We start from the raw sequence: 21,255 nt of genomic DNA on the forward strand, positions 1-21,255 counted from the left end.
TCTGCCAACACCTGCCTCTCCCCTAATACTTTGACAGGCCCAGATGTGGACACTACCTAGCCCTTTTGGGGATCAGAGTCTGGGCTTCAACTTAGAAGGGGTCCCCATCTTTTTTCTGACTGCTCTCTCTTCCCTAGGTCGCTTGGGGCCTGTGACCCTCGCCCTATCGGGAGGGGATCCCCGAGGACTCTTCTCCCTAGATGGGGCCACTGGGCTGTTACAGACGCTTCGCCCTCTGGACCGGGAGCTGCTGGGACCAGTGCTGGAGCTGGAGGTGCGGGCAGGCAGTGGAGTACCGCCGGCTTTCTCTGTAGCTCGGGTGCGCGTGCTGCTAGACGACGTGAACGACAACTCCCCTGCCTTCCCTGCGCCTGAAGACACGGTGCTGCTGCCATCGAGCACTGCCCCAGGGACCCTCATTTATACACTGCGGGCTCTGGACCCCGACTCAGGCGCTAACAGTCGAGTCACCTTTACCCTGCTTGCTGGGGGTGGTGGGGCCTTCACTGTGGACCCCACCATGGGCCACATACGGCTTATGGGACCTCTGGGGCCTCCAGGGGGGTCAGCCCATGAACTGGAGCTGGAAGCCCGGGATGGAGGCTCCCCACCTCGCACCAGCCACTTTCGACTGCGGGTGGTAGTACAGGACCTGGGGACCCGTGGGCTGGCTCCCCACTTCGACAGCCCTACCTACCATGTAGACCTGCCCTCAGGCACCACCCCTGGAACTCAAGTCCTGCAAGTGCAGGCTCGAGCACCAGATGGGGGCCCTGTCACCTACCACCTTGCAACAGATGGGCCAGGTAGCCCCTTTGGCCTGGAACCACAGAGTGGATGGCTGTGGGTTCGGGCAGCACTGGACCATGAGGCCCAGGAGTTGTACACACTGAAAGTAATGGCAGTGTCTGGTTCCAAAGCTGAGTTGGGGCAGCAGACAGCCACGGCCACCGTGAGGGTCAGCATCCTCAACCAGAATGACCACAGTCCCCGCTTGTCTGAGGAGCCCACCTTCCTGGCTGTGGCTGAGAACCAGCCCCCAGGGACAAGCGTGGGTCGGGTCTTTGCCACTGACCGAGACTCAGGACTCAACGGACGTCTGACCTACAGCCTGCGACAGGTGTCAGAAGACAGCAAGGCCTTCCGCATCCACCCCCAGACTGGTGAGTGAGCACTGGGACCCAAAATCTGAGATCCCATAGCCTCATCCTCATACTGGTAAACACCCAGAAACGATCCCCGGAGCCTGGTCGTGAGGACCAGGACTGAGCCTGGAGTTTTCCCCGGGCATTCCTTTCCACACTCCCCCAACCCCAGCCTCTCACAGACCCCAGGATCTTCATGTCTGGCTACCCCATACATGGTCTCTGTCTATCCTGCACCTGCAGGAGAGGTGACCACACTCCAAACTCTGGACCGCGAACGGCAGAGCAGCTACCAGCTCCTGGTGCAGGTTCAGGATGCGGGGAGCCCACCCCGCAGCACCACAGGCACCGTGCACATCGCAGTGCTTGACCTCAATGACAACAGTCCCACCTTCCTGCAGGCCTCAGGGGCTGCTGGTGGAGGCCTCCCCATACAGGTAGGTGAAGCTGCAGGGCCCTGCCTTGCAGAAGTAAGAGAGTATGTGGGTGTCTGCTTAGAACTCTAGATGTAGGTAAAAGAAACTGCATCTTGGAACAGGTGTGAGAGTAGAAAGGGGGCTCTGTCTGCACAGAGGTGAGGGGAATGTGTCCTGGGTTGTCTCAAGAACAGAAGGAGACAACTGTAGATGAGTTGTGTGTTCCCACAGGTACCAGATGGTGTGCCTCCAGGAACACTGGTGACAACTCTGCAAGCCAAGGATCCAGATGAGGGGGAGAATGGAACCATTCTGTACATGCTAACTGGTATATGGGGAGTGGAGAGAAGGGAGTTGGTAGTGAATGGCCTGTCCTCATGATAATGCCCAGCTCTGGAATGCAAGCCCTCACCCTTTGCTCTGCCCGTCGCCAGGTCCTGGCTCAGAGCTCTTCTCCCTGCATCCTCACTCGGGAGAGCTGCTTACCGCAGCACCCCTGATCCGAGCAGAGCGGCCACATTATGTGCTGACGCTGAGCGCGCATGACCAAGGCAGCCCCCCTCGGAGCTCCAGCCTCCAGCTGCTGGTGCAGGTATGGCTGCCCTTCCTCCAATCTGTCCAGGTCTCCTTGGCCACCAGCGTGGGGACCGCCTCCCAGAGCGCCATCTTCCTAAGCCCTTGTGCCCTCTCCTCTAGACAGGCTACTCTGACCGCCCCTCCTGCTACTCAGCAGGCCAGCCCAGATTCCCTTTTACTTGGGTCCCCCTGATTCCGTCCTCCCTCCCGGGTCCACAACAGGTGCTTCCCTCCACTCGCTCGGCTGAGCCTCCACCGGAACCCTCAGAGCCAGACCCGGTTGCGCCTGTGCCTGTCGTGCTGACGGTGACAGCAGCCGAGGGGCTCCGGCCCGGCTCCCTGTTGGGCTCCGTGGCACCGCCGGAGCAGGCGGGGGTGGGCGCCCTTACCTACACACTGGTGGGCGGCGCCGACCCAGAGGGCACCTTTGCGCTGGACGCGGCCTCGGGGCGCTTGTACCTGGCGCGGCCCCTGGACTTCGAGGCCGGTCCGGCTTGGCGCGCGCTCACGGTGCGCGCCGAGGGGCCGGGAGGCGCGGGCGCGCGGCTGCTGCGAGTGCAGGTGCGCGTGCAGGACGAGAACGAGCACGCGCCGGCCTTCGCGCGCGACCCGCTGGCGCTGGCGCTCCCGGAGAACCCCGAGCCGGGCGCGACCTTGTACACTTTCCGCGCGTCCGACGCCGACGGCCCCGGCCCCAACAGCGATGTGCGCTACCGCCTGCTGCGCCAAGAGCCGCCTGCGCCCGCGCTTCGCCTGGACGCGCGCACCGGGGCGCTCAGCGCCCCGCGAGGCCTGGATCGGGAGACCACTCCTGCTCTGCTGCTGCTCGTGGAAGCCACTGACCGGCCCGCCAACGCCAGCCGCCGCCGCACAGCACGCGTTTCCGCGCGCGTCTTTGTCACGGATGAGAATGACAACGCTCCAGTCTTTGTCTCGCCCTCACGTGTGCGCCTCCCAGAGGATCAGCCGCTCGGGCCCACGGCGCTGCACGTAGTAGCCCAGGACCCCGACCTGGGCGAGGCCGCACGGGTGTCTTATCGCCTGGCAGCTGGCGCGGACGGCTGTTTCCGGCTACACCCCAGCACCGGTGAGTTGGACCGCTGGGAGGGATGGGGACGAGGAGGATACTAATGCAGAGCGAGTGTTTCCTTCCAACCTGCCCTACTGCTCACCTAGGAGCGCTGTCCGTGGTGCGGTCTCTGGACCGCGAACAGCGAGCTGAGTACGTGCTGACTGTGGTGGCCTCCGACCACGGCTCCCCACCGCGCTCGGCCACGCAGCTTCTGACTGTCAGTGTCGCCGACGTCAACGACGAGGCACCCGCTTTCCAACAGCAGGAGTACAGCGTCCTCTTGCGGGAGAACAGCCCGCCTGGAACATCTCTGCTCACTCTGCAGGCAACCGACCCCGATCTGGGTAAGGGTTGGGGGATGAGTTGGAAGAGGGAGGGACTGGGTCAAGAAAGGGTATATTCACCCTATGATCTTTCCCCACGCTGGCTCTCCTCAGGGGCCAACGGGCACGTGACTTATGGAGGCATCTCTGGCGAAAACTTCTCCCTGGACCCAGACACTGGGGTCCTTACCACTCTTCGGGCCCTGGATCGGGAGGAGCAGGAGGAGATCAACCTGACAGGTATACACTGACAGGCTCCCCAAAGCCTGAGATGGCGTAAACACGAGTGTTACATGGGCAGGACCCCCAAAGTACCTTCAAGAAACTTCTACCTCTTACAGCACAGCTTGTATTTTTAATACTTTAATATTGGGGGAGTTTGTCAGAGTACAGGGTGAACTGACTTCTAGGCTGTCACCACTGTGATTACACTAACTCTCAAATACATAATGTCACAGCTGTGCCTTCTAGGATTCCCTCAGATTACACTGTAGCCGTTTAACAAGGTGCATATGGATACTGAGAACCAAAGAGATTAGCTCAGGCTAACACAGCTTGGAAGTGGCAGAGCTGGGACTTGAACCCAGATCTCTTATTACCTCATTTAATGCCTTTCCTGTTACACCACCACATATATGTATGCGTGCCTGTGTGCTTGTGGGGTGTGGAAAGGTGGACATATTCTGATTTTTGTGTGCACCTGGTGAACACATGTGGTGTGAATTCCTCCATGGAAGCAGGATAAATCTCATTGACTTTGCTTCCCAACAGTATATGCCCGGGACGGGGGCTCGCCTCCTCTGTTGACCCATGTCACAGTGCGAGTGGCTGTGGAGGATGAGAATGACCATGCCCCAACCTTTGGAAGTGCCCATCTCTCCCTGGAGGTGCCCGAGGGCCAGGACCCCCAGACCCTTACCACGCTGCGGGCCTCTGACCCGGATGTGGGAGCCAATGGGCAGCTGCAGTACCGCATCCTGGGTGAGAACCTTCCCATACCTACTTGCCCAGGGCTACTTCTTGTTGGCCTGTGTCCCAGACCCAGTGCGCCTGGGTCCCCTTTTCCTTCTCTTTATGTTTCTGGGTCTCCAAGCATCTCTTTCTATGCCCCTCCAGTGCTTGATCTCCCTCTTTGTCTCTGTTTATCTTCCTGTATCTTTTCTTTCTTGATTGTCTCTCCCTGTAGAGTAGTTGTTCTCAAACCTTTTCATCTCAGGAAGCTTAACATTATTTTTAACTTTTTATTTTATAATGGAGTACAGTTGATTAACAATGTTGTGATAGTTTCAGGTGTACAGCAAAGTGATTCAGTTATCATATACATGTAATCTATTCTTTTTCAAATTCTTTTCCCATTTAGGTTATTACATAATGTTGAGTAGAGTTCCTTGTGCTATACAGTTGGTCCTTGTTGGTTATCCATTTTAAATACAGTAGCATGTACATGTCAATTGCAAACCCCCTAACTATCCCTTCTCCCACCCTTCCCCTTTAAGGTCTTTAAGTCTATGAGTCTGTTTCTGTTTTGTAAATAAATTAATTTGTATCATTTCTTTTTAGATTCCACATATAAGTGGTATATATTTCTCTTCCCTGACTTTCTTCACTCAGTGTGACAGCCTCTAGATCTATCCATGTTACTGCAAATGGCGTTATTTCATTTTTAATGGCTGAATAATATTCCATTGTATATATGTACCACATCTTTACCCATTCATCTGTGGATGGAAATCTAAGTTGCTTCCATGTCTTGACTACTGTAAACAGTGCTGCAGTGAACATTGAGGGATGTGTGTATCCTTTTGGACTATATTTTTCTCCAGATATGTACCCAGGAATAGGATTGAAGGATCATATGGTATCTCTATTTTTAGTTTTTAAAGGAACCTCGATACTGTTCTCCATAGTGGCTGTACCAGTTTACATTCCCACCAACAGTATAGGACGGAGGAACCCTTATATCTTAATTTTTAAGAACTGTAAAGAACTTTGGCTTACATGATATCAGCATTTATTGATGTAATAAAATATAATAATTGAAAATATAAAATATATAATAAATACATATCATTATTTACCACATTTGGTATTAAAACTGAGAACATTTTTAAATATCATTGCAAAACAAGCCAATGAAGTGTGCCACTTGCTGTATTTTTGCATAGGCCCAAGGAGATTTACTGTCCATTTTGTTGGACAATAATGAGGTTGCAAAGATTAGAGCAGGTGTGACTGAACACAAGCTAACAAAAGCTGAGTGAATCTATGAAAACACATTTATGCTTTAAACTTTCTACCTAGAATATTCTGGAAATCACAACATTACATAAGCACACATTCCATTAACCATCCAAGTTATGACATCATGACATGTCATGTAGCATCTGGACTCCACTCTGCATTTGTGAGTTGAATGGAAAAGTCATATAATGTCTTAGTATTCCTATGAAAATAGTTTTGATCTTATGTACTCCCAAAAGGGTCTCAGGGGGATTCTTGGGGCCCCCAGACCACACTTTGAGAAAAACTACTTTATAGTCCCTTTCTTTACCTTCTGTGTTTCTCTTTGTTTCTCTGCCTTTATTCCACTTTCCCTCTCCTGCCCTTCTCCCTCTCTCTCTCCCTCTCTCTCTTTCTTCTCCGTTGACTGTAAATCACCCTCTCTCCCATGGGCTGACACATGTATGTTTCTGTGTGCATGTCCTTCTCTGCAGATGGGGACCCCTCAGGAGCCTTTGTCCTGGACCTAGCTTCTGGGGAGTTTGGCACCATGAGGCCACTAGACCGGGAGGTGGAGCCAGCATTCCAGCTGCAGATAGAAGCCCGGGATGGAGGCCAGCCAGCTCTCAGCGCCACGCTGCTTGTGACAGTGACAGTGCTGGATGCCAATGACCATGCCCCAGCCTTCCCTATGCCCGCCTACTCTGTGGAGGTGCCTGAGGACGCACCTGCGGGGACCCTGCTGCTGCAGCTACAGGCTCATGATCCTGATGCTGGGGCCAATGGTCGTGTGACCTACTACCTGGGTACTGGTGCAGCAGGAGCCTTCCTGCTAGAGCCCAGCTCTGGGGAATTGCGCACAGCCACCACCCTTGACAGAGAGCAGTGTCCCAGCTATGCCTTTACAGTGAATGCAGTGGACAGTGCAGCTGCTGGACCCCTAAGCACCACGGTGCCCATCACCATCACAGTGCGTGATGTCAATGACCATGCGCCCACCTTCCCCACCAGTCCCCTGAGGCTGCGCCTGCCCCGCCCAGGCCCTGGCCTCAGCACCCCAACTCTGCCTCTGGCCACTCTGCGAGCTGAAGACCGTGATGCTGGTGCCAACGCCTCTATCCTGTACCGGCTGGCAGGCACACCACCTCCTGGCACCACCGTGGACTCTTACACTGGTGAAATCCGTGTGTCTCGCTCCCCTGTATCTCTGAGTCCCCGGGATCGTGTCCTCTTCATTGTGGCAACTGACCTTGGCCGTCCAGCTCGCTCTGCCACTGGTGTGGTCATTGTTGGGCTGCAAGGGGAGCCTGAGCATGGACCTCGCTTTCCCCGGGCCAGTAGTGAAGCCGTGCTCCGTGAAAATGCACCCCCAGGTGGGTCCCTAACCATGTCTCCCAGCTTTGTGTCCCTGGTTGGGCTGGGGTTGCTCACTGAAAATGCTCCCCAAACTCCCTCAGTCTAGTGCTCGCACTTCAACCGATGCCCTCCTCTCTACAGGGACTCCCGTTGTCTCCCCCAAGGCTATCCATGGAGGGGGCTCAAGTGGACCCATCACGTACAGCATTCTCAGTGGGAATGAGAAAGGGACATTCTCCATCCAGCCTAGTACAGGTAAGGGGCAGGAGCAGGGGACTCTGGGGGACAGGTTCCTGGGGGAGCTCCTCTTTGGGCCCCAGGAGACTCCAGTTGAGGAGGGGCTGCCCTGGAGTGGTAGGCCTCAGAGATGGAGGCACTAGGGCAAGCAAGAGGTCTGTCAGTGATCCATTCTGCCTTCCCCCAGGAGCCATCACAGTCCGCTCAGCAGAGGGGCTGGATTTTGAGGCAAACCCTCGGCTGAGATTGGTGCTGCAGGCGGAGAGTGGAGGAGCCTATGCCTTCTCCGTGCTGACCCTAACCCTGCAAGATGCCAATGACAACGCACCCCGCTTCCTGCAGCCCCACTATGTGGCCTTCCTGCCAGAGTCCAGGCCCTTGGAGGGACCCCTGCTGCAGGTGTGGGGTGTGATAGGAAAATGGAGGCAGGGCTGGGCAGACTTTATCTGCCACCAGCCTAGTGCCAGCAGCCTCCTACTCCCACCAGGTGGAAGCAGATGACCTGGACCAAGGCCCCAGTGGACAGATCTCCTACAGTCTGGCCGCATCCCAGCCAGCCCGGGGATTGTTCCATGTAGACCCAGCCACAGGCACTATCACCACCACAGCTATCCTGGACCGCGAGATCTGGGCCGAAACACGGTGAAGCTTGGCTCTGTAGACCCTGAGACTCCTTCCTGGGTCCATGCAATTTCGAGTCCTGCATCAAATCCCCTTCAATCCCTAGGCCACATCCTGAGTTCCCCCTTTGCACCCCTGGCACCTGTCCTGAGCCCTCCTGTCCCTGCCCAGGGTTCTCCCTTATCCCAGGCCCCACCCCCTGACTGTGCTCTGTGTTCAGGCTGGTGCTGATGGCCACAGACAGAGGAAGCCCAGCCCTGGTGGGCTCAGCTACCCTGACGGTGATGGTCATCGACACCAATGACAATCGCCCCACCATCCCCCAGCCCTGGGAGCTCCGAGTGTCAGAAGGTGAGGACTGAGTCAAGTGAGAGGTATAAAGGATGGTAGGGAAGCATTATTCCCCACCGTGGGGCTCCAGGACTGTCTGCGACTATAACAAACACACTCGTGCCATGTATTGCAGATGCACTGTTGGGCTCGGAGATCGCACAGGTAACGGGGAATGATGTGGACTCAGGACCAGTGCTGTGGTATGTTCTGAGCCCTTCTGGGCCCCAGGAGCCCTTCAGTGTCGGCCGCTACGGAGGCCGCCTATCCCTCACGGGCCCCTTGGATTTTGAGCAGCGCGACCGCTACCACCTGCAGCTCCTGGCACACGACGGGCCTCACGAGGGCCGGGCCAACCTCACGGTGCTCGTGGAGGATGTCAATGACAACGCACCTGCCTTCTCACAGACTCTTTACCAGGTGCTCCCACCTCTGGGTCCAGGGTTGTTCACAATGGAGGGAAGTGACAAAGCTAGAAGGATCTGGGGGGGCTGTATGTTGGAACTGACTTGGGGACAGAGCTTGGGGGATATAAAGGTCCCATCTCAAACTAGCCTTCTAAGTCCTAGGAACTGTGTCCAGGTTCTGCATCCAGGGCCCAGAAATGGGGGAAGGGGGACAGTTCGAATATTAGGGGTATAAGGGCTCCAAGCTGGAACAGGTGCCACGCAGAGCTCATGGGACCAAGCTGCAGAACACAGGCTGAGCGAGCAGCAAGGCAGCTGAGAGGCTCAGCCGTAAACCCTTGTCTTATACCTCAGGTGATGCTGCTTGAGCACACACCCCCGGGCAGTGCCATTCTCTCCGTCTCGGCCACTGACCGGGACTCGGGCGCCAACGGTCACATCTCCTACCACCTGGCTTCCCCTGCTGAGGGCTTCAGCATTGACCCCAACAATGGTGTGTCCTTCCTGGCGTCTACCCCTTATCCTTGACTGTGCTGGGCCATATTTTGACCTCATCCCTAGAATTTCTTGCCTGAACTCCTAACTCCTAGATCTCTGATCTAGGGAGGACATTTTCCCCCCTTTGTATCTTTTTTTAAAATTAATTAATTTATTTATTTTTGGCCATGCTGGGTCTTCATTGTTGCTCACAGGCTTTTGTGTAGTGGCAGTGGGCAGGGGCTACTTTTCATTGCAGTGCATGGGCTTCTCATTGTGGTGGCTTCTTTCATTGCGGAGCATGGGCTCCAGGCACACAGGCTTCAGTAGTTGCATCATGCAGGCTCAGTAGCTGTGGCACACAGGCTTTGGTTGCCCGTGGCATGTGGGATCTTCTCGGACCAGGGATTGAACCCGTCTGTGTCCCCTGCATTGGCAGGCGGATTCTTACCCACTGGGCCACCAGGGAAGTCCCCCTTGGTCTCTGTTTTAAGCACTGTCCTGACTGCATGTCCAGAAGCCATTCCCTGAATCCTGGAGCCCATTCCATAATCTCCCAGCACACAGGCCACTCCCTGGAGTCTGACTTCCAAGTCCATTTCCCTGTCCCTGTAGGGTCATTCTGCTCACCCATGGTCTCTGCTGATGGCATATTTCTCTTCATTCCCTTTTCACCTCAGGGACCCTGTTCACAACAGTGGGGACAGTGGCCTTGGGCCATGAAGGGCCAGGCATGGTGGACGTGGTGCTGGAAGCCCGAGATCACGGAGTGCCGGGTCGGGCCGCCCGCGCCACGGTGCACGTGCAGCTGCAGGATCAGAACGACCATGCCCCGAGCTTCACGCTGCCACACTACCGCGTGGCTGTGACTGAGGATCTGCCGCCCGGCTCCACCCTGCTCACCCTGGAGGCCACAGACGCCGACGGGAGCCGCAGCCACGCCGCCGTGGACTACGGCATTGTCAGTGGCAATCGGGGCCGAGTCTTCCAGCTGGAACCCCGGCTGGCCGAGGCTGGGGAGGGTGATGGACTAGGCCCCCGGGCCCTGGGCTGCCTGGTGTTGCTTGAGCCTCTAGACTTCGAAAGCCTAACCCAGTACAACCTAACTGTGGCTGCAACTGACCGGGGGCAGCCACCTCGAAGTTCGGCGGTGCCAGTCACCGTCACCGTGCTGGACGTCAATGACAACCCACCTGTCTTCACCCGAGCGGCTTACCGTGTGGCGGTGCCTGAGGACACGCCTGTGGGAGCCGAGCTGCTGCACGTGGAGGCCTCCGACGCTGATCCGGGCCCCCATGGCCTTGTGCGCTTCACCCTCAGCTCAGGCAACCCTCTGGGGCTCTTTGAGCTGGATGAGAGCTCCGGAGACTTGCGACTAGCCCGCCCCTTGGACTGTGAGACCCAGGCTCGACATCAGCTTGTAGTGCAGGCTGCTGACCCTGCCGGGGCACACTTTGCTCTGGCACCAGTGACCATCGAGGTCCAGGATGTGAATGACCATGGCCCCGCCTTCCCTCTCAGCTTGCTCAGCACCAGCCTGGCTGAGAACCAGCCTCCAGGCACTCTCGTGACCACCCTGCACGCAATCGATGGGGATGCTGGGGCTTTCGGAAGGCTCCACTACAGCCTGCTGGAGGCTGGGCCGGGGCCCGAGGGCCGCGAGGCGTTTGCACTGAACAGCTCAACTGGGGAGTTGCGGGCACGAGTGGCCTTTGACTATGAGCACACTGGCAGCTTCCAGCTACTGGTGGGCGCTACGGATGCTGGGAACCTGTCTGCCTCAGTCACCGTGTCAGTGCTGGTGACCGGTGAGGATGAGTATGACCCAGTGTTCCTGGCTCCAGCTTTCCACTTCCAGGTGCCAGAAGGTGCACGGCGTGGCCACAGCCTGGGTCACGTGCAGGCCACAGACGAGGATGGAGGTGCTGACGGCCTGGTGCTGTACTCGCTGGCTGCCTCGTCCCCCTATTTTGGTATCAACCAGACTACAGGTGCCCTGTACCTGCGGGTGGATAGCCGGGCACCAGGCAGTGGAACAGGCACCTCCGGGGGTGGGGGCAGGACCCGACGTGAGGCACCACGGGAGCTGAGGCTGGAGGTGGTGGCACGGGGGCCTCTGCCCGGTTCTCGGAGTGCCACAGTGCCCGTGACTGTGGATATCACCCACACCGCGCTGGGCCTGGCACCTGACCTCAACCTGCTCTTGGTGGGGGCTGTGGCGGCCTCTCTGGGAGTTGTGGTGGTGCTTGCCCTGGCAGCCCTTGTCCTGGGACTGGTGCGGGCCCGGAGCCGCAAAGCTGAGGCGGCGCCTGGCCCGATGTCCCAGGCAGCACCCCTGGCCAGCGGCTCACTGCAGAAGCTGGGCCGAGAGCCACCTAGCCCGCCGCCCTCAGAGCACCTGTATCACCAGACTCTCCCCAGCTACGGTGGGCCAGGAGCTGGAGGACCCTACCCCCGCGGTGGCTCCCTGGACCCTTCACACTCAAGCGGCCGAGGCTCAGCAGAGGCTGCGGAAGATGACGAGATTCGCATGATCAACGAGTTCCCCCGTGTGGCCAGTGTGGCCTCCTCCCTGGCTGCCCGCGGCCCTGACTCTGGCATCCAGCAGGATGCAGATGGACTGAGTGACACCTCCTGCGAGCCACCTGCCCCCGACACCTGGTATAAGGGCCGTAAGGCAGGGCTGCTGCTGCCGGGTGCAGGAGCCACTCTGTACCGAGAAGACGGCCCCCCAGCCACTGCCACCACCTTCCTGGGGGGCTGTGGCCTAAGCCCCGCACCCACGGGGGACTACGGCTTTCCAGCAGATGGCAAGCCCTGTGTGGCGGGAGCGCTGACGGCCATCGTGGCCGGTGAGGAAGAGCTCCGTGGCAGCTACAACTGGGACTACCTGCTGAGCTGGTGCCCTCAGTTCCAACCACTGGCCAGTGTCTTCACAGAGATCGCCCGGCTCAAGGATGAAGCTCGGCCGTGTCCCCCGGCGCCCCGTATTGACCCACCGCCCCTCATCACTGCCGTGGCCCACCCAGGAGCCAAGTCTGTGCCCCCCAAGCCAGCCAGCACGGCCACAACCCGGGCCGTCTTCCCACCAGCCTCTCACCGCTCCCCCATCAGCCACGAAGGTTCCTTGTCCTCGGCGGCCATGTCCCCCAGCTTCTCACCTTCATTGTCTCCTCTGGCCGCTCGCTCACCCGTCGTCTCACCATTTGGGGTGGCCCAGGGCCCCTCAGCCTCAGCTCTGAGCGCAGAGTCTGGCCTGGAGCCACCCGACGACACCGAGCTCCATATCTAGGTGTGGCCCAGACCGGGCCCCGACCTGGGATGCACACAGTGTCCCCAATGCAGGCCCCATCTGAGCCTGCCCGGGCAGCCTCGGACCATGATTGGCCATGGGGGAGGCCAGCTCCCCACCCCAGAGTCCTCCAGTAGGGGCAGGTCTCACATCTTGCCCCGGCCCTGGCAGAGCCCCAGTACCTCGAGGCCCGGTTGGGCACTGACCTGTGGCCAGGTCCGACGCAGGGAGAGAGATGAGGAAGGAGGCAGCAGCCCTGGGGTTCCCCTCAGTGAGGGCTTCTTGCCCTGTGCCAGCACCCTGAGATGGAGCTGAGACTTTATTTATTGGGGGGTAGGAGAGTGGGGGCAGCCCCTGCAACTTTATTCGGGCCCAGCTCCTTTGGGTTCCACTGACACCCCTGCCCCTGCCCAGAATCAAGTGCCAATTCTCACTCTGGAGCCTTAATAAACTGCAGTTTGTATCCAGTGTCCGGATCTGTTCTCTGGGCCCATAGGGATGGGGCAGTGATGGAAAGGCTCCTGACACCTTGTAGACACCTCAGGAGGCACAGAGTGGGATGGATATAGGTGTGTCTAGGGTCGGAGAAGGCAATGGCACCCCACTCCAGTACTCTTGCCTGGAAAATCCCATGGATGGAGGGGCCTGGTAGGCTACAGTTCATGGGGTCGCGAAGAGTCGGACACAATTGAGCGACTTCACTTTCACTTTTCCGTTTCATGCATTGGAGAAGGAAATGGCAACCCACTCCAGTGTTCTTGCCTGGAGAATCCCAGGGACGGGGGAGCCTGGTGGGCTGCCGTCTATGGGGTTGCACAGAGTCGGACACGACTGAAGCAACTTAGCAGCAGCAGGGTGGGGGTAAGTGGGGATGGCACTGGGAACCTGAGCCTAGCCTGAGGCTGTCACATCGCTCTGCAGTCGACCTCTCCCTCTAACATGGGCAGGAGGCCAGACAAAGGCAGACAGCAGGAGCTTGCTTGTGGCAGCAATCCAGAGAGGAATTGGCTGGCTGGGGAGACCCTGGAGAGGACCAGCTCTAGGCTTGAGGGTCTTCAAAGAGGTGGGGGTGGATACAAGAGCAGCAAAGTGATTTATTTGTTTTTTGTGGGGTCATTATATATACTATAATATATTCATATATAATAACAGCTCACATTTGTTGAGCTTCTGCCATGTGAGGCTCTCGGAGGGGTTTGCTTGCTTTATCTCTGTACATTTTCAGTGCAATCCGCTGAGGCAGAGCACTTTTAACCTAACTGTCTCCATATTCTACATGAAGAAACCAAGGCTCCGAGAAGCTGTGACTTTCCTGATATCATACATCTTGTAAGGACCTGGATCTCTGGGTCTATGGGCCTCCAGAGCCCCTTTATTAAGTACCGCCTACACTGTGGTGAGTCCTGGGCTCATCCAGTGTTTGACAGTCCATAGAGGGAGCATCTGAGTGGCCGCCCCACCCCTTCTCCAGCATTCAGGACCACCCATTTGTGGGCGGGGCCACACGTCACTAGTTCCTAGGCAGAAGTGGTGGTGTACTACAGGGAGCATATGATCTGTCACATGACAGCGGACAAGCCGAAAGGCAGAATGGAACCCCGATCCTGGTGAGAAACTGGGGGGCTCCGGGAGAAGGGAAACACGTTGGAGGGATTTTATGTTGGAGGGTGGGAACAGCAACAGTCCAGCTCCTGCTGAAACCCATGTGCTGTCCCTGCAGCCTCTTAGGACTCTTTGCCCTCTTTGTCGCGGGCAAATGCAGATACAGCCCAGAGCCGGACCAGCAGAGGAGGTGAGTTGACTTAGCACTGATCGCCCCTTCCCCATGGCTTGTCCTGCACCTATTATCCTGGTTCCAGCCTCCCTCACCGGCTTACCAGCTCCTGGTACCCCCTCCATAGTTCCCAGGCTCAGTCTGATCATCCACCTCCTGTGATTCAAATCTGCTTCTAGAATCTTCCCCCAAATCTAGGTCTAATGCTGAATCTTCCCATCCCCACGTTAATAATGAAGGCTGTGTGACCCCTGACCCTGCAGGCTGCCCCCTGGCTGGGTGTCCCTGGGCCGTGCGGACCCTGAGGAAGAGCTGAGTCTTACGTTTGCCCTGAGACAGCAGAACGTGAAGAGACTGTCCGAGCTGGTGCAGGCTGTGTCGGATCCCGGCTCTCCTCGCTACGGTGCCTGGCGGGACCGCGGGGCAGGATGTGGGATGCGGTGGAGGGACACGGAGCTGGGCTGAGCATGGGATGATGCAGGTCATGTCAAGGGCATGCTCTCGGGGCCTGCGGAGAGGGTGGTATAGGACAGATGAATGGCAGTGATCCTCACTGAAGAGTTTCTGAATAAAAAGTGAATGGGAAGTAGACTGTCCAAAACTAACTCACATTCTTCCCTCCAAAACTTTCCACCTGTGTTCATCCGGCTAAAAAACTGAAAGTGGGTATGGTTAAGAGCACAGGCTTGGTGATCAAACCTGAATTTAAATTCTGACTCTACTACTTACCAGCTGCCAGACAAATGGGGAAGTAGCATCGAGTACATGTTTAGCTCACTACCTCAGATTTCACCTGCAGTACAAGTTTAGCTCACTACCTCAGATTTCACCTGCAACCCCTGCTAAATTCACTCTCATTTACTCCTCCACTCAAACACTAAAGCTGTCAGTTCTAGCTCTGAAACAGTCCACTCTCTCATCGTTCCTGGTTGCCACCAACTCAGTTGATTACTCTCTCACCTGGACTGCTGCCCACCCCCCTCGCTGTTCTGCCGTCTCTTCCCCTCCGCTCCACTCCCTTTACTTCACACTCTGCTCCAAAAGAGTCTGTGTTTTGCTCCAATGGTCAAGCTGGACCGTGTGCTTCCTCTGAGGAAGCCCTTTGTGGTGGGGAAGGAGTGGGAGTGGTAAGCGTGTGAGGCAGCAATCTAAGGTTCACCCAGGAGGTGTGTGCATGGTCCATGCAGAACAGTGACTCATCATCATGTTTAGTTTAAAATCAGTAAGTATGAAGATGTGAGCTAAATGTGAGCTAAATTAGATATCATCTTATAACTGGTCCTGAAAGTTTTGAGAACTTTTATTGGAAATAAACTTAAAATGAACATTTTTTTTTTAATTCTGCCGGCAGTCCAGTGGTTAGGACTCAGTGCTTTCACTGCTGTGGCCTGGATTCTATCACTGGTCGGGGAACTAAGATTCCACAAGCTGTGTGGCACGCCCCCCGGCCCCCAAAAGAACGTCTTTAATCTATTAATCTCATTTGTTTTTCATGATCATGTGGTATTGGCAACCTCCTGTCCTTTAGGATAAATCCATATTCCCCCAAGTTGAGCCTACACCTGTATGGCCTGCCGTTTACTAGAAGCTTCCCACTCATCCCTCAAGCCCCTGCTCCAATTTCCCTAGGAAGTCCCAGTGTCTCCTGGTTGAAGTCCAAAAAGAGCAATTTGGAAAAACAATGAACGAAGGCAATTCTACTGAATTCCTGCAGGCAAGTACCTGACCCTAGAGGATGTGGCTGAACTGGTCCGGCCATCACCATTGACCCTCCACACAGTCCAGAAATGGCTTTTGGCGGCTGGAGCCCGGAACTGCCACTCAGTGACCACACAGGACTTTCTGACTTGCTGGCTGAGTGTCCGGTGAGAGGGCATAATTGCCTCATAGAGGGTATTGATCACTCCATCAGGGAGATTTGTCTCCCTCCCAGGGGGAGGGAGCCGAGAGCTTGCAATTGCTGTGGGTGAAAATGCGTGGAGAGAGAACAACTAACTACTCGGTGATGGCTCAGGCAGCCTCCTCTGCTCTGCTCCATGCTTTCTGACCTGTGTTTTCTGAACTCTGACCTCCAGACAGGCAGAGCTGCTGCTCTCTGGGGCTGAGTTTCATCACTATATGGGAGGACCTGCAGAGACCCATGCTGTGAGGTCCCCACATCCCTACCGGCTCCCAAAGGCCTTGGCCCAGCATGTGGACTTTGGTAACACCCAGTGGGGCTGGTGGAGGTTGGAGGGGCAGAGTCAGGGATGGGAGAAGTTTAGGTGCCACACGGGTGTGAGTGGGGGTGGGATCACAGTGGTAAAATGGGGGTTGGAGTCCAAAAGATCTCTTCCTCAAGCCTGACCCCTCCTCACAGTGGGGGGGCTGCATCGTTTTCCCCCTACATCAACCCTGAGGCAACGCCCTGAGCCACAGGTGCCGGGGACTGTTGGCCTGCACCTAGGAGTGACCCCATCCGTGATCCGTAAGCGTTACAACTTGACGGCACAAGATGTGGGCTCTGGCACAACCAACAACAGTCAAGCCTGTGCTCAGGTGAGCCATGCAGGGAGCCTCAGCGTCCTCACAGCCTCCTCAAGGTGCCTGACCAGCCTGGGGCTGACTCTCCGACTCTAACCCCTGGGCTCTCATCCTGTGATCTGGGACAGCATCCCCTGACCTGACCCTTGGGGCTGTGTCTTCTGACCCATGAATCTCCTCTGACTCCCTCTGTAGTTCCTGGAGCAGTATTTCCACAATTCAGATCTGGCTGAATTCATGCGCCTCTTCGGTGGGGACTTTGCACACCAGGCATCGGTAGCCCGTGTGGTCGGACAGCAGGGCCGGGGCCGGGCCGGGATTGAGGCCAGCCTAGATGTGGAGTACCTCATGAGTGCTGGCGCCAACATCTCTACCTGGGTCTACAGTAGCCCTGGTACTGCCTGGGGGACTGACTGGTGGGGACAGAATTGGGGGGAGTAGTGATCTTTGCTCCCTCAAGGGAATTCCATGAGCTAGAGGGAGATCCTGACAATGTCCCAAATGATTGCCCTTGTGCCCCCTTCTCCAAAAAACATCCAGGCCGGCACGAGTCACAGGAGCCTTTCCTGCAGTGGCTTCTGCTGCTCAGTAACGAGTCAGCTCTGCCATATGTGCACACCGTGAGCTACGGCGATGACGAGGACTCCCTCAGCAGCACCTATATCCAGCGGGTCAACACTGAGCTCATGAAGGCGGCTGCTCGGGGTCTTACCCTGCTCTTTGCCTCAGGTGACCTCCTACTCTAAACTTAGACCCCACCACCACCCACACCCTCTCCAGATGAGAACTTTGACCCCACAGTAACTCCTGGACCTGATCTCTAACTCATAATCTGAACTTAACATGGACCATGAACCTGACCTCAACTCTGACCTCTTGCAGCAATAACTAACACTTGAATTTCCTCTCTGACATCTGAACCCACGTTCCAAGCTCTAACCAATGAAACTGAATGCTAAACCTGTTCTCTCTCCCAGGTGACAGTGGGGCCGGGTGTTGGTCTGTCTCTGGCAGACACCAGTTCCGTCCCAGCTTCCCTGCCTCCAGGTAAGTACCCAGCCCACCACTTACTTGTGACTTCCTGGTCTGGAACCTTTGCCTTAACCCCACCAGCTGCTCCTGTGGGTCAGCGCTCAGTTGTACCTGCTCTGATCGTGATCATGCAGTATTTTCAGTCTCTGCTCTGGTTCCTGCACCCGCCCTTCTTCCCAAAGGTTCCAGGCCCCGAATCTCCTCAGTAGGACACAGCTCCCAGTGTTCTGCGTTTTACTGGGAGATTTGGTGGATGTTTTGTGGGGAGAAGTGTGCACCGTCACCTCAGACCATGCCTTGAGGGCCACAAACCTCTCAGTCTTCCCCATGTACGTACTTCACCAGAGTGCTTTCCCAGTCTCTCCAGCAAGACCCAGGCCACACTCACCCAGCCCTATGCATTTTGGAGGTGTCTTAGGACTCCTACATTCTGAGTGCTGTCTTCTGCCCTCAGTCCCTATGTCACCACGGTGGGAGGCACATCCTTCCAGAACCCTTTCCGAGTCACAGATGAGGTCGTTGACTACATCAGTGGTGGCGGCTTCAGCAACATGTTCCCACGGCCTTCGTACCAGGTATGTGTGTGTTTGTGTTGGTGGAGGAGAGACGGGTGGAATCCTCAGTTCAGCAGATGGTACTTACTCAACAGTGTCTTTCAGGAGGAAGCCGTAACCCGGTACCTGAGCTCCAGTCCCCACTTGCCACCATCCAGTTACTTCAATGCCAGTGGCCGTGCCTACCCAGACGTGGCTGCACTCTCTGATGGCTACTGGGTGGTCAGCAACCATGTGCCCATTCCATGGGTGTCTGGTACCTCGGTGAGAATCAGTCTGGCTCCAAACCTCCACCCAGGGAATACCCCTACCTTCCAACCCCAAGACCTTGCACCCAGAACCCCTGACTCCTCAGAGACCTCCTACCCATCCCTCCCAAAAAGTCCAACCACTCTGAATCCCTAACCTCTACTTGTACCCTCACCCTTGCAGGCCTCTACTCCAGTGTTTGGAGGACTCCTATCCCTGATAAATGAACATAGAATCCTCAGAGGCCTACCCCCTCTCGGTTTTCTCAACCCAAGGCTCTACCAGCAGCGTGGGGCAGGACTTTTTGATGTGAGTATGGAAGGGAGGGTTGTGGCCATTTTCATATGAAATAACAACATTCATACTCATAAGAGTATGTTGAGTGCTAAGATGAACTTGAGGGCAGTCCTGATGGGGTGGGATAGCCTCTGGAATGTGAATACAGGCTAAAGGGCTGTAGTCTGTTAATATCAGCAGGTCCAGATCTGATGCCCACCCTCTCCCTAGGTAACCCGTGGCTGCCATGAGTCCTGTCTGAATGAAGAGGTGGAGGGTCAAGGTTTCTGCTCTGGCCCTGGCTGGGATCCTGTGACAGGCTGGGGAACACCCAACTTCCCAGCTCTGCTGAAGACACTAATGAACCCTTGACCCACCCTCTCCTGCTAGAAGGGTGGGCCTGTCCTCTGCCCCACAGCAGGTGGCTCGGTCCCTAATTCTGCAGTGTTGGAAGCCCTGCTAAACGCTCAACCGTTGACTGCCGCAGACAGCTTATCTCCCTAACCCAGAAATGCTGTGAGCTTGACTTGACTCCCAACCCTACCTGTTCCATCATACTCAGGTCCCCCTCCCCCTGCCCCAGGTTCCTCAACAGTGCCCTAACCAGCACTATTTGGGAGCATCCCCTGCACACAACCACTCCCACCCCCACTCCCCGGGGCCCCCTGCTCCATTTCTTCTTTTTCTTTTCAACCACGCTTTTCCAACATGTTTTCTACACTGCCTGTGTACACTATTTCACTGTATCCTCACTCCTCAATTCATTGCCTTGAGACCTCTACTGTTACTGTTTCACTCTTTCCTTCCCTGAGAAATACTCCCAACCTTTGTTTTGTGAGCTCTCTGTCATAGAAGCCTACTGCCTCTTTTTTCTTAGCTTCCAGGGCTTAACTTCTTCTCTGACCACTCCCTCTTCTTCCTTCATTCCCTTTTCCCTCCTTCTCTTTCTCTGCTTCCTCATTAAACATTGTTGTATTTTGTTGCTCTTGGTTTTTAACCAAAATTTTATAACTCTTGGTCTTTATTTTGTCAAAGTATATGGGCACATTGTCAAATAGTTCTTTAAGTCTTATTGCAAAAAAAAAAAAAAATAGCTACCCCTTGTGTACCTACCACCATTTCCTGCTACTTGAAGCAAACATTTCAGCTTTTCTGTTGATTCTTTGGTGCATGCTAAGTCACTTCAGTCGTGTCCAACTCTTTGTGACCCCATGGACTGTAGCCTGCCAGGCTCCTTTGTCTAGAGTTCTCCAGGCAAGAATACTGGAGTGGGTTGCCAGGCCCTCCTCCAGAGGATATCCCTGACCCAGGGATCGAACCTGCATCTCTTAAATCTCCTACATTGGCAGGCATGTTCTCCACCACTAGTGCCACCTAGGAAGCCCTGATTCTTTGGTATATATTGGTTTATCTCTAAATAACATGCTTATATTGCTGTTTATTGATTCCTCCCCTCCCCTAGTTTTAGCCATTATTGACTTCCTGTTAGCTTATGATCATTCTTCTGCCTTGTCCCAATCACTCAAAATCCCCACCACCCATTCTTTCATCCTTCCAATACAATTCTATTTTTGTTTGAGCTGCATACAGGATTTGCATTGGTACAACTGTGTAAATGCTAATCATACCTAATCCATGTAGTATCATTGCTCTATCCTTTGTCTTTTGCTCTTGTCACTTGACTCATTGTCCACTGAAACAAATCAATAACTGGCATCCACAGCCATCACCATCTCACTAAATCAGACTTTTCCATCCTACAGTGACTGATACCTCAAAAGCAAGATGTGTAATTCTCAATATTTTATCTCCCTTCTTCCCAATCCCAAACTGTTCTCTTTTGTTTCTTTTTTGTAAATGACACTATGCTTGACACTTCCAACTGAGCCAGAAGCCTAAAGTGTCATCCAAGGTTCCCTTTCCTTCACCTCCTCCCGTCATCACCTTGTCAACAAGTCCTACTGACTCTATCTCTTAAATACATCTTTATCAACCCAAAAGTTCTTCCAATTATATTTCTGAAGTGTATCTTGAATTCATCTACTTCTCTCCAGCTCCACTGCTGCTACATTAGCTGTGAGCCATATTCCCTCTCTTCTGAATTGAGGCCCTTGCAAGAAGTGTCCTTACATCCTGCCTTTCCCTAAACCATCTACCAGTTGTTTATTTGCTAAGTTTATCTGACTCTTTTGCGACACCATGGACTATAGCCCATCAGGCTCCTCTGTCCATGGGATTTCCCAGGCAAGAATACAGAGTGGATTGCCACTTCCTTCTCTAGGGTTCTTCCTGACCTAGGGATGGGACATGGGTATCTTGCATTGGCAGACGGATTCTTTACCACTGAGCCACAAGGGAAGCCCCAAAAGCAACTA

General features: G+C 55.3%; 2 protein-coding genes across 2 annotated transcripts in view; both read left to right on the forward strand.

Moving 5' to 3' along the window:
- The window catches only part of DCHS1 (dachsous cadherin-related 1), a 37,013-nt gene extending 24,073 nt beyond the window's left edge, over positions 1–12,940 (forward strand). Inside the window, exons 6-21 of the mRNA XM_081538064.1 lie at positions 138–1,163; positions 1,389–1,582; positions 1,793–1,889; positions 1,996–2,153; positions 2,360–3,224; positions 3,314–3,553; positions 3,647–3,772; positions 4,304–4,513; positions 6,247–7,125; positions 7,250–7,363; positions 7,533–7,744; positions 7,833–7,987; positions 8,187–8,317; positions 8,433–8,716; positions 9,058–9,196; positions 9,861–12,940. Of these exons, the coding sequence (XP_081394190.1) occupies positions 138–1,163; positions 1,389–1,582; positions 1,793–1,889; positions 1,996–2,153; positions 2,360–3,224; positions 3,314–3,553; positions 3,647–3,772; positions 4,304–4,513; positions 6,247–7,125; positions 7,250–7,363; positions 7,533–7,744; positions 7,833–7,987; positions 8,187–8,317; positions 8,433–8,716; positions 9,058–9,196; positions 9,861–12,472 (7,442 nt within the window). The 3' untranslated portion in view covers positions 12,473–12,940. The remainder of the gene's footprint in view (positions 1–137; positions 1,164–1,388; positions 1,583–1,792; positions 1,890–1,995; positions 2,154–2,359; positions 3,225–3,313; positions 3,554–3,646; positions 3,773–4,303; positions 4,514–6,246; positions 7,126–7,249; positions 7,364–7,532; positions 7,745–7,832; positions 7,988–8,186; positions 8,318–8,432; positions 8,717–9,057; positions 9,197–9,860) is intronic.
- Positions 12,941–14,033: 1,093 nt separating this feature from the next.
- Positions 14,034–19,883, forward strand: TPP1 (tripeptidyl peptidase 1). The gene is made up of 13 exons (XM_081540921.1): positions 14,034–14,079; positions 14,193–14,264; positions 14,510–14,649; positions 15,961–16,111; positions 16,322–16,449; positions 16,606–16,784; positions 16,965–17,163; positions 17,310–17,498; positions 17,747–17,816; positions 18,256–18,376; positions 18,461–18,619; positions 18,788–18,913; positions 19,112–19,883. Exons 1-13 carry the CDS (start codon positions 14,036–14,038, stop codon positions 19,250–19,252), a joined length of 1,719 nt encoding a protein of 572 aa, XP_081397047.1. The 5' UTR covers positions 14,034–14,035; the 3' UTR covers positions 19,253–19,883.
- Positions 19,884–21,255: the final 1,372 nt, after the last annotated feature.

Source organism: Giraffa tippelskirchi, chromosome 11 (genome assembly GCF_054371585.1).
Source record: "Giraffa tippelskirchi isolate mGirTip1 chromosome 11, T2T-mGirTip1v1.2.pri, whole genome shotgun sequence".
Taxonomy (NCBI): Eukaryota; Metazoa; Chordata; class Mammalia; order Artiodactyla; family Giraffidae; genus Giraffa; species Giraffa tippelskirchi.

What these genes read in the sequence shown, in the direction of transcription:
- TPP1 (XM_081540921.1), top strand. Translation starts at nt 14,036, where the DNA reads ATGACAGCGGACAAGCCGAAAGGCAGAATGGAACCCCGATCCTG. An exon ending in GAGCCGGACCAGCAGAGGAG is followed by an intron (nt 14,265 to 14,509) that starts GTGAGTTGACTT and finishes CTGACCCTGCAG; the next exon opens with GCTGCCCCCTGGCTGGGTGT. An exon ending in TACCCTGCTCTTTGCCTCAG is followed by an intron (nt 17,499 to 17,746) that starts GTGACCTCCTAC and finishes TCTCTCTCCCAG; the next exon opens with GTGACAGTGGGGCCGGGTGT.